This window comes from Panthera onca, chromosome B3 (genome assembly GCF_046562875.1).
Source record: "Panthera onca isolate mPanOnc1 chromosome B3, mPanOnc1 haplotype 2, whole genome shotgun sequence".
Lineage (NCBI taxonomy): Eukaryota > Metazoa > Chordata > Mammalia > Carnivora > Felidae > Panthera > Panthera onca.
Genome location: NC_138344.1, coordinates 48,653,827 through 48,667,385, shown reverse-complemented (window position 1 = coordinate 48,667,385; position 13,559 = coordinate 48,653,827). Strand labels below are relative to the sequence as shown.

The 13,559-nt window shown below is 40.3% G+C and overlaps 1 protein-coding gene across 1 annotated transcript in view; it reads right to left on the bottom strand.

The window, feature by feature from the left end:
- Positions 1-12,569, bottom strand: part of PRTG (protogenin) — a 132,660-nt gene extending 120,091 nt beyond the window's left edge. The window contains exons 1-2 of the mRNA XM_060618456.3: positions 12,314-12,569; positions 9,842-10,144 (exon numbers count right to left, since the gene is read on the bottom strand). Of these exons, the coding sequence (XP_060474439.2) occupies positions 9,842-10,144; positions 12,314-12,407 (397 nt within the window). The 5' untranslated portion in view covers positions 12,408-12,569. The remainder of the gene's footprint in view (positions 1-9,841; positions 10,145-12,313) is intronic.
- Positions 12,570-13,559: the final 990 nt, after the last annotated feature.

The following is a 13,559-nucleotide window of genomic DNA, read 5'->3' as shown; positions in this document are numbered from 1 at the left end:
CATCCAGGCACCCCAAAGTCATACTTTCAAAATAAATATTACGAAATTAAAGAAGTGTCTTTAATCTCAGGGTCAGTTCCATTACCATTCTCTTTTCTATATTCCGGACTAGATGAAATATATTTGAATATAGAAGGATACATTTCCACATAATACATAGGATAAAAATTTTTTTAAATGTTTACTTATTTTTGAGAGACAGAGCAAGAACAGGAGAGGGGAGAGAAAGGGAGGGAGACACAGAATCCAAAGCAGGCTCCAGGCTCTGAGCTGTCAGCACAGAGCCCGACACAGGGCTCAAACCCATGATCCGTGAGATCATGACCTGAGCCAAAGTCGGAACGCTTAACCAACTGAGCCACACAGGCGTCCCAGAAAATCTTTAACTTAAACACTGCAAATTCATGACTAGACTCTAAGCTAACCTGAGCTCTGGTCCCAGATCTAGCATCTGTACCCCTGGGCAAGGTACTCCTTCCAACTTCATAATCCTTATTGGCGAAATAGAAATTTCTATGACTACAAGTTTGATCTTAACTCATGTTGAAGGAACGCTAAATGATACCGCAAGACAAATTAGGGAGCAAGGACTTTCTACTGACTATAGGTTTCAGAAAATCTTATCTCTTCAAAATGCTCATGGCCAGTATCTTAACAAGTCTTTAAAAGTTTGGAAATCAGAAAACTAATAATGTACTTTCTCTTGGTCTTTCATTCCATTTTTTAAAAATGTCATTCCCTTCTGAAAATTGTTTAACAGGGCAAAACTTCTGATTGTCAGCTTCTTTTTGTCCTGAGAAGAGTCAATTCTAGTATAAGAAATCAGTCACTTCTCTACTGACCAACTGTGGATTCACTTGTAATTTCTCAGTGTACCATTTCCTAAGCAGTAAAATTCTCTCCCTAAATATCATAGCTTCCAAGCAGACATCTGGTGGACTGAAAATTAAACTTAAATTTCACCAAGTTTCTCCTACTGGTATACTATCTTTCATATATTATCACAGATTTCTAAAAATGTGGCAAATCATCCAGGTAAAGATCCTTGCAGGTTTTGAAGAAATCGTATTCCATCACTGGGATAACTCTAATAATATTCTGGTGAAACTTTTTGGTAATCTTGCTGCTTTACTGAAGTTGATCCCTCAAGTAAAATTATGATAAAAGTATTACTAGGACAGCATGGAACATATAAAAATGAGCTTTATTTAACATATAAAACATATGTTAAGCATATGTTTCTAGAACACATAAAAAAATGAGCTTTATTTTTAAAAACCAGTAAATATATTTAACTGTTAAAATTATTTTTAAAAAGTTGTCATCTCTCTTTTAAAAAGAAATACCAAAACAGCAATACCAACATCAAAGCATTTTTTTCTTATTATGTGTTCACTTTGAGGTCAATATTTTAATTGGAGTTACTTTAAATCCAATCAGAGGGACTCAAGCTAACTCAGTTTGAAGGCTGGGGGGAAAATTAAACCTTATCATTCTTAATAGGAATTGGTGGTGGGTGGGAGGAGGCAGCATAATCTATTTCTACTAAAACACTAATATACTAGCAAAGCTGTTAAGATGAAACTAGCACTATTTTTTTTAAAAGAGTCAATAAATATCAGAATACACTATTAATTGTTAGCAAAACCAGACACATTTGTGAAGTTACATCTTTCATATACTATGCCAACCTTCAAAGGGCCCAACTATTCTGAACTGCCCACTGCCAAAGTAACTTATTTTTCTATAAAATAAATACTTAAAAATAGTACTTAAAAATAGTACTATTAAAAATAGTACTTAAAAACAGTACTAATTCAAATGAATCAGTATTGGTTTAAGACTCCCCCCACCCACCAAAACAGATTCCCCTATGATTCACAGCAATACTATGAATTCTTAAAAGTACTAAGTTAAATAATGGTCAAGCTGTTTTAATTTTCTCTCAATGACTTAAATCATTCTCTTACAATGTATGATTGGACTCAGTCTTGTAAAAAATATAATTTATTGGCCATTTACTTAGAATTACAACAACTGAATTACAAAAATAAGAGTACTATGTTGCTCAACATCCATCCCCCCCTCCTTTTTTCCCCCCCAACTACCCAGTTTTACATATAGACAGGTAGGGATCAGAATGATTAAGTGATTTGTCTACAGTCATATAAGTCACCAGCAATGGAGAAGAAATAAATGATTGGTTCTTTGGTCTTTTGTCCTTCTGCTTTTCCACCACTGCTCTGAGCAACTGAACTGAAAAACATAGCAGCAGGGGGACACTTGGGTGGGTAGTCAGTTAAGCATCTGACTCTTGATTTCAGCTCAGGTCATGATCTCACGGTTCGTGGGATTGAGCCCTGCGGCGCGCTCTGCACTGATAGCATGGAGCCTGCTTGGGATTTTCTCTCTCTCAAAAATAAGTACATAAATATTAAAAAAATAAAGTTAGAACCAAGCTTGCTTGGTTCATTTCAAATCTATAGCAGCATTAAGAATATTTACAAGTTATTGGCACCTGTCAACTTCATAGTTTCTTTATGAAATGACTACAAGAATAAGAAAACAAGAACTGAAGAACACTAAAATTCTATTTTGACATGAATACTATTTTCCTTAAACATAAGGGAATGTGCATTTTTCTCTTCTAATTTGAACTGATGATTTGTTCTACTCCAAGCACTTTTTTTGGAGTAGAACACACAAAGCTAATGTTCAGCCATCCTTGCTCAGCACTAGAGCCACTCATGAAAAGATCATGCTCCCTCCTTCATCCATCTCAATGGCCACTTGGGCAACCAGTGGCTACTGGCCCTACAGCTGACCAACTGCATACAGCAATATTAACTAGCATAAATAGCTAACCAAAACGAAAGCCAAACACAAAGAGTGATACTTTGAGAAAGATGAAGAATATGAAATCCCCACCCACTGCTATCAAGTAATCTAAAACAAGTACTTCATAATAACCACTCAAAATTTGCCTGCAACTTTCTGTGTGCTAGTTAACATACTATAGTGTCTAATTATTTTCCCTTTACTTACCCTTGATTCCCTCTCAAGACACTACCATCTTTACATCATTATCTAGAGAAAGTTAAATTGTTTCTGCCCAAAGTCAGTCTCTGGTACTGTTGAGTCAGCTGAAAAGATTTCTGTTCACCATTCACTCAAAGAACCACCTACCACACAGCAAATGTTATTCTCTGGGCTGTTAACCTCATACAGTTTTACTTGTGTCCATGCAGATCATCACAAAAGATGTTTTTTTAATATTTACCACACATGGAGATTTATCGTATTTTTTCAACTACCATGCCCAGCACATCAAGAAAATAAAATGTACTGAATAAACAGGGTTCACTGCAATTTCCATTTACTCTTTGACTAGATATCCTCAAGAAAAGATCTAAATACTACAATCAAAATGAATGGACCTATAGAAGAGTGAAGTCTTAATAGCAGGCTTAAATGTACCTTGTGTGAATAAGGAATGGAGAGACGACATCACTCACACTCAGACAAAAAATGACCCAAACACATTTTTCTTAATCAAGCTTCCTTCACAATACTTAAAAATAGTAGCTACTTCTTCAATCAATAAATTTAGTGCTGTTAACACCCAAAAAAAGTAGATTATCAAGCATAAAACAGACACCATTAAAATAAGTAATGGCCCAATATCACTTGGAAAGTTTTCCACCTCTGTCAGAAACATCAGTAGTTCTCAACCAGGGGTGGTTTTGCTTCCCACAACGCGTTTTTTGGTTTTCACAACTGGGAAGGGGTGCTGCTGGCATCTGGTATGCACAGACCAGGGATGCTGATGTACATCCTACATTGCGTAAGGCAGCTTCCGCAATGAAGAATTACCTAGCTCCAAATGTCAATCGCACCAAAGCTGAGAAACCCTGAGAAATGCAATCCACAGGAAATACAGTATCTTTTTTGTTGTTATTGTTTTTTAAGGTTGGTGGAGTGAAAGATCCATTTTGAGTAGTACCAAAAAGACCACAAAATAATACAAAGGCCATTGTGGAGGATCACTCCAAAAGAATATGATTTAGAGAAAGTAGTCCATATAAAGCAGCATCATTAAAAAAGCACACACAAAAACGATCACACTATTTTAAACGGGGATTTACTATCATTTCATAAAGTGAATCTTTAAAAGAAAATTTCCCTTCCATCAGTCCCTTAGAAATAAGCTCAGTGAGGATACAAGTTTGAAACCAGAACCCTGATAATGATTGTATTCTCCAATAGTCACTTGATTAATCCAATCACAAATGCTAAAGCAATACATACATACATATACATACACAGACAAATACACACAAACATGCATAAAGGGCAAACCCTCCAGAAACTGAAAGAATAAACATTTTTAAGTCATGCCTTTTGCTCAGCCTATAAGAATTTTGCTTTTAAAGCTCATCAAAAGCAGTTTCTGAGAATCAGAGGTGAAAAAAAGAAAAAAGGAATGTAAAAGTCAGGAAAGTATTTGTCAGATTAGTGTCAGAGACCTTTGTGAGGATGACACCTTTATTCTCTGCAATACATATCCCTGGAGCGATTCACTTGGCTACAGAATTACAGCCACTGAAGGTAAGTTAGTACATTTTTACCTTTTTTGCAACTGCTGGCTGTGAGACTGCTATGTGCAGACTATCATGTTAAGGCAACTGCCAATATTTATTGTTCAGTGATCACAACTGTGTCTTCTTCTTACTCTCTTATTTACCAAATTTAAATGATGATTTAAAAAAATGCTTTACTAAAGAGTCTGGAAAATCAGAAGTATTAAAATAGTCTTGACTGAAAGTGAAAACTTAAGCTGGGGTACAATTTTTAAGTTTTCTCTTAAAACATCTCCACAACCACAGCTGTTGTTAAAATTCAAGTATGATCCTCAACAAAATGTCCAACACTATTATTTTTCATATAAATAGAAAATGCCAATTTAGTATATGTGCTGCCAAAGTGAGCACAGAAAATGCCAATTTAAAAGCTGAAAGTAATCAATCCTAAGTGAGCAAATCTGCCTATGAGAGAGAAAAATCACCTCTCAAAATTGTAGCTAGGAATATTAGGCTTTTCAAAAAAGTAACCTCAAATACATTTATTTATTAATTGAAATACTCCTTCAACCTAACACCTTGCTTAAAAGATTTGGTTGTTTCTTGTGTTTTGTTTGTTTTTTTGTTGTTGTTCTTTGGTTTTTTGGTGTTCTTTTAAATTGCTTTGGACTCCATCAATAGGCCCAGCTGTTAAATTCAGGAGCAATGACAACAAATCCCTTGGCAAACAACAGCTGAGAGTGAGACCCTTTCTTTAGAATAATCAGAGATAGCTGACAAAAGAGGGCATACCGAATGCCCTTGCAAAATTCCATTAAGAGGCTGGACAGAAATAAAATAAACAAACTCATATACATCTTAAAGCAAATCATAATTATACCCCTTAATGGATCCTGCTTGGTTATAAAATTTAAAATCCAACAACTTTGAACAACAGTGAGATAGTGTTACAGGTTTCTGAAGATGAGAAATGATCCTCACTAATCAAGTGCAAAGTGGGAAAAACTGGTTCCATTACCCAGAGATTATCAGGTACCTGATAAACCTTTTAAGTAGACAGACTTAAAGAACTAAGTGTCATCGTATATAAGCCTGTAGAACTCTATGTGCTTTTACTTCTCTGATTGAAGCAATTTTAAGATGGTCAAATTTTAAGTTAAACATACACTTCTGAACTATCACCGCTTCTCTTTAAAGACCTTGGATCCCAGAAAGCATCATGTAAACCTTACCTACAGTGTTGGTAGATTGGTCTCTCTCAATACCTCAGTTCTGTCTTATTTTTCTGAAATCAAATGACCTTTACTTTTGCTACTACTCTTGAATTAGAGCTTGAAGTGAATTGCACACATGTAAGAGAAGCTCTACCCTTTACAGCACCTACAAATCTCAATAAAAAGTAACAATGTAGCAAAAAGCTTCATCTTGGGTTCCTGATCATTAATAAAATCCAAAATGTAGGCTAACACTCTCCCAGTGCTTATCTTTCTTTTCAACCACCCACCTTTTTTTTTTTTTTTAATGTGAATCATTAAATGTTCTCAATATGTCTGAACTCATTTCAACATCGACTTTGGGTTATAATTTATGTATTACTCTTGAAAACAGAAATCACACTCATAGAACAGTTTTTCATTAATCTAACAAGAACAACACCAAAAAACCTCTCAAGTGTCATCTCCATTTAAACTGAAGTGATAAACATTTTATCCATGGAAAACAAACTACATCCTTTTAAAAGAAATCACTATTGCCATGTAAAGGTATAGAAACAGACCATCTTCCCCCTCCTCCACCCCAACTTTGTAGATGCCAAAACTAACCTCAAAATTTTGAAAAAAAAAAATCATAAAGTTACAATACTATGGTCTTCCAGCTACAAATACTCACTTTAAAAATTATTTTTCACCCATGTGAACAGTCCTGAAATACCTAAGAAATATAAACCAGCTTTATGTTCTCTTTCCCTCTATCCAAAGACTTCAATTTCCACCTTTTATGGAAAGGAAATAAACAACTAGCTTCCTGTTCAATCACTAGCTTACAGCCAGTCTTTTACACATCACAGAACACAACCCGCCTCCTCCTTTACTTCTCTCAAATGTCTCTTCTCTTATCTTCATTTAAACTTGTTGAAATATGAGACCATTTTACAACACTAATGCTTTCCTATGAAATTTATCTTACTTTAATGTTAAGAATGCAAGAAACATCAAAATGCCCACAGATTATTTCTTACTACTAAAATATTTAAATTAAGTTATTTAGAGTGAAGATTTAGCACCCGTGAAAGTGAAAATTCGATTTGCCAAAAGCTAAAAACACTGAAATTTATAGGAAACCGCTTAATCCTCTGTTCTTGCTTTGCATGCAACCAGAAGAAGGGCCTCCCACACATTCCCCTTTCTATTCTAATTTCATGAAAATGTAAAACAGCTAAAATGCCTATCCATAAAAAGGATTATCTTTTTAAAAAACCTAAATATTACTTTAACCCTATACTTTCCTTTAAAAATGGGATGCCTTAGAAAAACTAAGTTAGACAAATTCTTTTGTGCTTGGATGAACAACAGGAAAGCAAGCCTCCAGGCCTTTGGGGAGGAACCTTGTCCCTGCAGCCAGCTCTGATGTGCTTGGGAGATAAGGCTCCATAGTGACACTTAAGGAAAGGCCTGTTCACATTTGAATTTCTGCATTCCTCAAGAACAATTCATGGCAATAACTAACTTTGCAGAAGAGCTACATGAAAGCTTTGGCCAATGAATGAGGGTCATCTGCTCTTTATCACAAGGGTAAACCTCATCCTGGCCAGTTTCTAACCTTTTAACCCTGTGAATTCCTAATTTACACATGAATAATGGAATTCTTGCCTAGAGTGCAACTTTCAGCTTCTAGTTCCTAAGTTTAGAAACCAAGACTTGATTGCCCGTGTGTTAAAAATCTAAACTTGTGCAGATTAAAGTTTTAGAGTTTCAGACGTTGTATTATTACACTTCTGAGCCAAAAGATATGCTTTGCTGACAAATCTTTGATTAGAAAATAAAAAGAACACACTTGCACCCTGCTGCTATCAATAACTAGGAGAACTAGCTTAAAAAAAAAAAAAAGCAAAACAGAATGTCCATTTAATGCCTATCCTCTTCCTGTTTAATATGTATAACGTCTTTACTCTGAACATAGGATAAAGCCATTTGAGCCCACATCATTGAACATTGCTTCTTAAATATCAAAACTAACTTTGTGAATTCAGAATCTCTAAGAAGTCTCAAATTTCTAAAGGGAAATCTAAAACCACTATGCATGCATTAATTTTAAATCTATAATACTGAATGCAATGTCCTAGCAAAATACCTCCGCAGAGTTAAATAAAATGTGTGCCTATGAAGTGTGGTCCCTGTAACTGACTACAGTTGACATTTAACAGCAAAGCAAAGTTCTACATAGTTTCACTAGAAAGGTTTTTTTCCCCTATTCATTATATGAAAACAACCTCACTACAACAGCTTTCAAAATGATTCACATCTAATATTTATTATCCATTATTTTTTACAAAGTTACAAAAATCAATAGATGCTCAAAAAGCCAACACTAAATTTGTTTCACTGTTAATAACACTCACTATGCTATTCAGACTTCAAAGCTGTGTGTGTGTTCAAGGTATTTCTCGGTGCCCTAGAATTTTTTTTTGTCAGGCTTCTAAGGAGGTCCTGGAAATAGTGTGTGGTCATGATAAATGCTTCATCCTTTCAAGGCCCATCTGCCTCCCTCCACCTTTCTATCCTGTTCCTCTCCTCTCCAGGAAAGAAATACAAGCTACAGCTCCTGGGGATGAAACATTTTCCACAACACTGAAAAGGTGAAAAATTTACAACTCGATAGAACAACTTTATGTTACACAAAAATTAAATCAACCAAACATAAGCATAAAAAGCACATTGTCCTGAAAACAGCACAGTACAGAAAAAAACATCACTCGACAACAAAATGATTACTGGCCACTGATTATGGAAAACAAAAGAGAAAGTTTATCAGAAATTCTGAGCTTTTTGCTACTCTGGGGAAGGGCTAAAATTAGAAACTCTTCTACTTTTCTGACATATTTCAATATAAACATACTTGCTTGCAACTTATTTTCTACATTTAATCATTATTGCACAAGTAAATACTAATACAATGGTAGCATATACATTGCCATACACTATTATGGCATAGTGAGTCACCTAGAAAACCCCTGCCAATACCTCCCTAAATTTCAACTGTGTAGGCCCTGAAGAAACTAGTTCCTTAAGATTAAGTTTTTATCTTAAGAGCTCCCTCTTCCTATTGTTCATCCTGTAAATGATCAATTTGTTGGTGCAGCACAAAATCTATCTTTTGTGGATCAACAAAAGAATGTAGCTAGGATGCCTGTAAAAACTGTTTTTAAGATACAGTTGTTATTTTAAGATTTACACTGCCTATTGTCATTTTGAGTGCTGCATGTTAGATCTCCTGAGAAGGTGGAAAGCCTCAGTGGGAACAAGGAGATCCCCGTCTATCCTACGCCCATCTTTACACCCAACATATCAGGTCAGACACCAACCACTGGATCACTTGGACAAATGGCTGATCTGATGGGGCTGTTCATACAAAGGAAATCATTAGACAGCAAACTTTATGACAACTGGAATAAAGGGGGCAAGATCTGGTTTAAATCCATTAAGCATAATATGGAAGTGGCCTTAACCTCTTTCTTTCCCAGCAGAAAAAGACTAGGAATACTTCAAAGGCTTGAGAATTACTGGCCAATGCCCTCTCTACAATTAGAAAGCAACATGAGTGATCTTAAAGCACTCGGAGAAATGGAAGGTTGGGCTTTAAGAAAGATTTAGCACTCAAGGGCCATCTACGAAGCAGGAAGATTTGCTTGTGATTTTAAAATTTTAATTATTAATTTACGAAAGATGAGATTTTAGAACTTTTGCTGTTTTAGCCAAACTTTTACAACCAACTCTTCCCATAATGTCAAACACTTAAATTTATATAAAGCCACTTCTACAGACTTAGGTGTTCTAAATCTAACCTGACTTTTGTTCTTAATCACTCATCCAAATTTATTTATTTTTTCTCAAATTTTTCTGCATGCTTTAGTTAGCATCAACTACTACTCCAGGTAATTGTTAATGTTTGTGTGATTTTCAGGGTTAGCACATAGTGTATCAAAAATATCATCAAAATGTAGCCATGAAAAGTGTCAAACAACGAAGAATTTAAATACTTACTTGACAACGTAAGATGTGCTTTTTGACTAAGAATGGCTCCATATTTGTTCACTGCCAAGCACTGATAAAATCCTTCATCAGACTGCTCTCCTCGCTTGCCTTCCACTTCACTGATGTATAACGAGCCGTTAGACAGGACCTGGATCCGTTTATTTTCAGACACTTTTGCTCCATTTTTCAACCATGTGACCTTAATGGGAACTTCTCCATGAGCCTGGCAATCTAAAACGACTGGGTCCTTTCTTGTGACAGTTACATCCTGTGGTTCTTTTATAAAAAACAGTTCACTAAAGCACCACACTCCTATAAGGAAAAAGGGGGGGCATATCCAGAATTATAGGTATAAAATCATTTCTTAACACACAATGGTAACACACATATGCAGGGTGTAACATGACAAAGTTTAACAAACCATATTAGTTACCCTATAAATACCTTAATAAACCAATCTAAGCTTCAGCAAACCTTTTCAACAAATCAGAAAATCACCTTTTACATCCACTCTAAAAGCATAGGGAAGATTTCATGATCTTCTCTGCCTTGTAAGAATCGTGTTCTCAAGTTCCTTGCTAGAGTATCAAAATCGTCAGGAAAGCACAAGCTGTTTGCTACTTTTACAAGCTTGTCAAAAAGATCTTGAACAGAGTAAGTCGTAAAAGTCTAATTTTACAAGAAATCATTAGCAAAACTCCAACTCTGTGAACAAGCAAGTTTATTTCCTTGTCCCTTGAAGTGTTTTGGACCCCTTGGCACCTACTCCTTTGGGAAGTACGTTTATCTTTTGTGACAAATTACAAGTTTGCATCTTTATATCTGTCCTTTTACAGCAAAGACTCTATCTCCTCTCCTTGAAAGAGAACCATTTACTTACTATCTGCAGAGTAAGGTAGGTATTTAATGGACAGTCAACTTTGAAATGTTGGTAACTCTTGGTGATTGTACTCAGGGGGTGATCGGATTAGAAAACTTTTATTTCTTTTTATTCTTTCTTTTTTTTTTAGAACCACCAACTGCTGGAAAAAAGTGCGTGACTAATTGGTCCTAACAGTCTAACAGGGATAGGAGATTGCTTAATCAACCAATACACATTTTTATGAGAAGAGGAAAGGCTTCATCCTAAGCAAACACACTGTCCCTGCCAGGAGAAGGCATGCAATGACCACCGAATACCCTGTCACCTCTTGCATTCGGTGCAAAGGCCAGCTAAAGTCTGGCATATTGATTGGGGAGTGTTAGGAGTTTTGGGACATTTAATCTTCCTTCTGATGTTCTGAATCCATGATTACAAATTCCCGGGATTGATCTGTTTCTCATCAAGGCAGGTCCTCGGGAAACTTACACACTAGTCACGCTCCCACGCTACGGCTGCGGACCTCTAACGTATGCCTGGGATTACTCGAGCGACCCTAACAGCCCGGCGCTTCGAGGACCGCTCCGGAAGGCGCCCATTGTGTTTCCGAGTCACATCTGACTTTGATCCTTTTTTCATGTTAACAAAAACTAATTCGTCCAGAGAAGAGGAAAGTCGGGGGTTTGTAACCTGTACCCGTTCTCCTGAACATCTCTCCTCCCCGTCTCCTGCAACCACCACATCCACTTTACATTTTTATCTATTTGAGGGTAAACCAACACAGACACAAACGAGAAAAATTAGTTCATCCAAGTTTGCACAAGGCTAACCTGGAGTTTGGAGGAATCTTCACATTCGTACACACTTCAGGCCCTGCCCCAAAACACCTGGCTACAAGGGGTGGGGTGTGTGTTTGGGGGGGGGGGGGGGGCAACCTCTTTAAATACCTTCCTCCCCTCCAGAGCACAAATCAGCCACGCACCTTCCAACCCTCTTGTCTTTCCAATTCCACCCCTCCTGTTTCCTCCTCTCTTGATCTGGATCCTGGAAAATGGGGGCACTCGGGGCGCTGACCTGGACGCTGAGTTCACCCATTTTCCCCCAGCCCTAAAACATGGAGGAAACCCCACTGCAAAAAGGGGAAGCCTCGAGAAACCGCGGCGCCCCCTGCGTGGCAAGGCTGCCACTAAGGAAACAATATAAATAAAGCCACGTGCGCCGCGGCGGCCCGGGCGGGCGGCGCGGAACTGCGGCTGGTAGCGGACGCTGGGACGCGGCCGGAGCCCGGACAATGGCGCGAGGAGAAAGGGGGATGAGTGGACAGCGGGCGCCACGGCCCTGCAGCCTGCGGCTCAGGGAGCGCTGCGAGGAGGGGCGTGCGCCAGGAGAGTCGCCCACAGCTCTGCCCGCGCGCCCCCGCAGCGCCCGCGAGCCGCTCGCGCCTCCAACAGGGGCTCCCGACTGGCTGCAGGGAGCGGGCAGGATCCGGTGGTCAGCGCACCGCGGAGGACCCCGCCGCTCCCCCAACACCCGCCCCCCGCCCCGGTTTCTTCTTTCCCCAGCCCACTCGCGCCTGCTCCAACCCCACAGGCGCAGAGACACGCAAAAGAAAGCGCTCCCACCTGGACCGGAGCCGAGGAGCAGCAGGAGCAGGAGCGCGCGGAGCAGCATCCCTGGCGGTCGCAGCCGGGCGAGGGGTCGCAGAGAAGGCGCCATTCAGCTGGGCTGCGTGGGCATGCTCCCCGGCCGCCCTGCAGCCGCTGTCCTCCTGCCGGCCCCCGCCTCCGGGCTCTCCCTGCGCCGCGGCTGGACGCGCGCAGCCTGGCTTCCCGCTCGGGGTCCGGCGTGGCGTGGCACTGCGCGGCCGGCTGCGGGTGTCTGTGGTCTCGGCGAGGCCGGCGCACGGACACCCGCTCGCGGGAGGCGGGGGGGACCCGAGAGTCCGGCCTGGGGGCGGAGTGAGGCGGCGGCTGGAGGGGGCGGGGGCGGCGGAGTGGACAGCGCCGCCGCTGCCGGCCTGGGACTACTTTCTACATCTGGCCCCTGGTCGGGGGACCGCGAGGTCGGTGCGGCCGGCGGATGGAGACGGCAGGAGGGGGTCAGTGGCGGCCCTGTCGCTGTCCCGCGGGGAGGGGGCGGGCCCCGCCGGACAATGCACCTGGGGGTCAAGCCCCGGCTGAGGGTCTCCGGCCGCGGCCCCGCCCCCCTGCCTGCCCGCCACCGTCGAGGACAGAGCCACAAAGGCCAAGCCTCGAGGTCCGGCCATCCCCCGGGGCCCCTCTCCCGCCCGCTTGTTTAGGATTCGGGGAAAGAGGAGGCGGGTGGGGGGAGGGATGGTGTTGAGAGACGTGGAAAGGCCGGAGACTTTTCCCCTGATGGCCCCCTGCCCATCCCCCTCCTTCCCTCACACGCCGAGGCCCTGTGGAGGGAAAACTGACTATTCCCACTTCGGAGATTTGTTAGCTCGACTGGAGGCATCTCCGGGTGCTAAGCCCCATTTGGGGATGGCTTTTACCCTCCCTGCCCCCATCAGATGCAGCACTGGCTTAAAACATCTCCGAAGAGTACCCTGAAATGAATAATTAACCTTTTAGGGAGACGTTTTACTATCTGTATCTCAAGTTAGTCAAGTCCTTTAATTCATGAGAACGGTGAATACAAAAGGCCTGTCCTAAAAGTTGAGGCGAGATCAAGAGATTTCTAGATTCTCTGGGCTTGCCTTGGGGGACTAGGCTTTCCATAGACTACCTGGTTAGAAGTTAAACTGACCAGGAAAGACACAAATATTATTAATCTGTTCACATCTCTTAGAATTAAGGATAACAAGAGGAGTTAAAAGGTACATTTAAAAATGTAATCAGGTTGCTA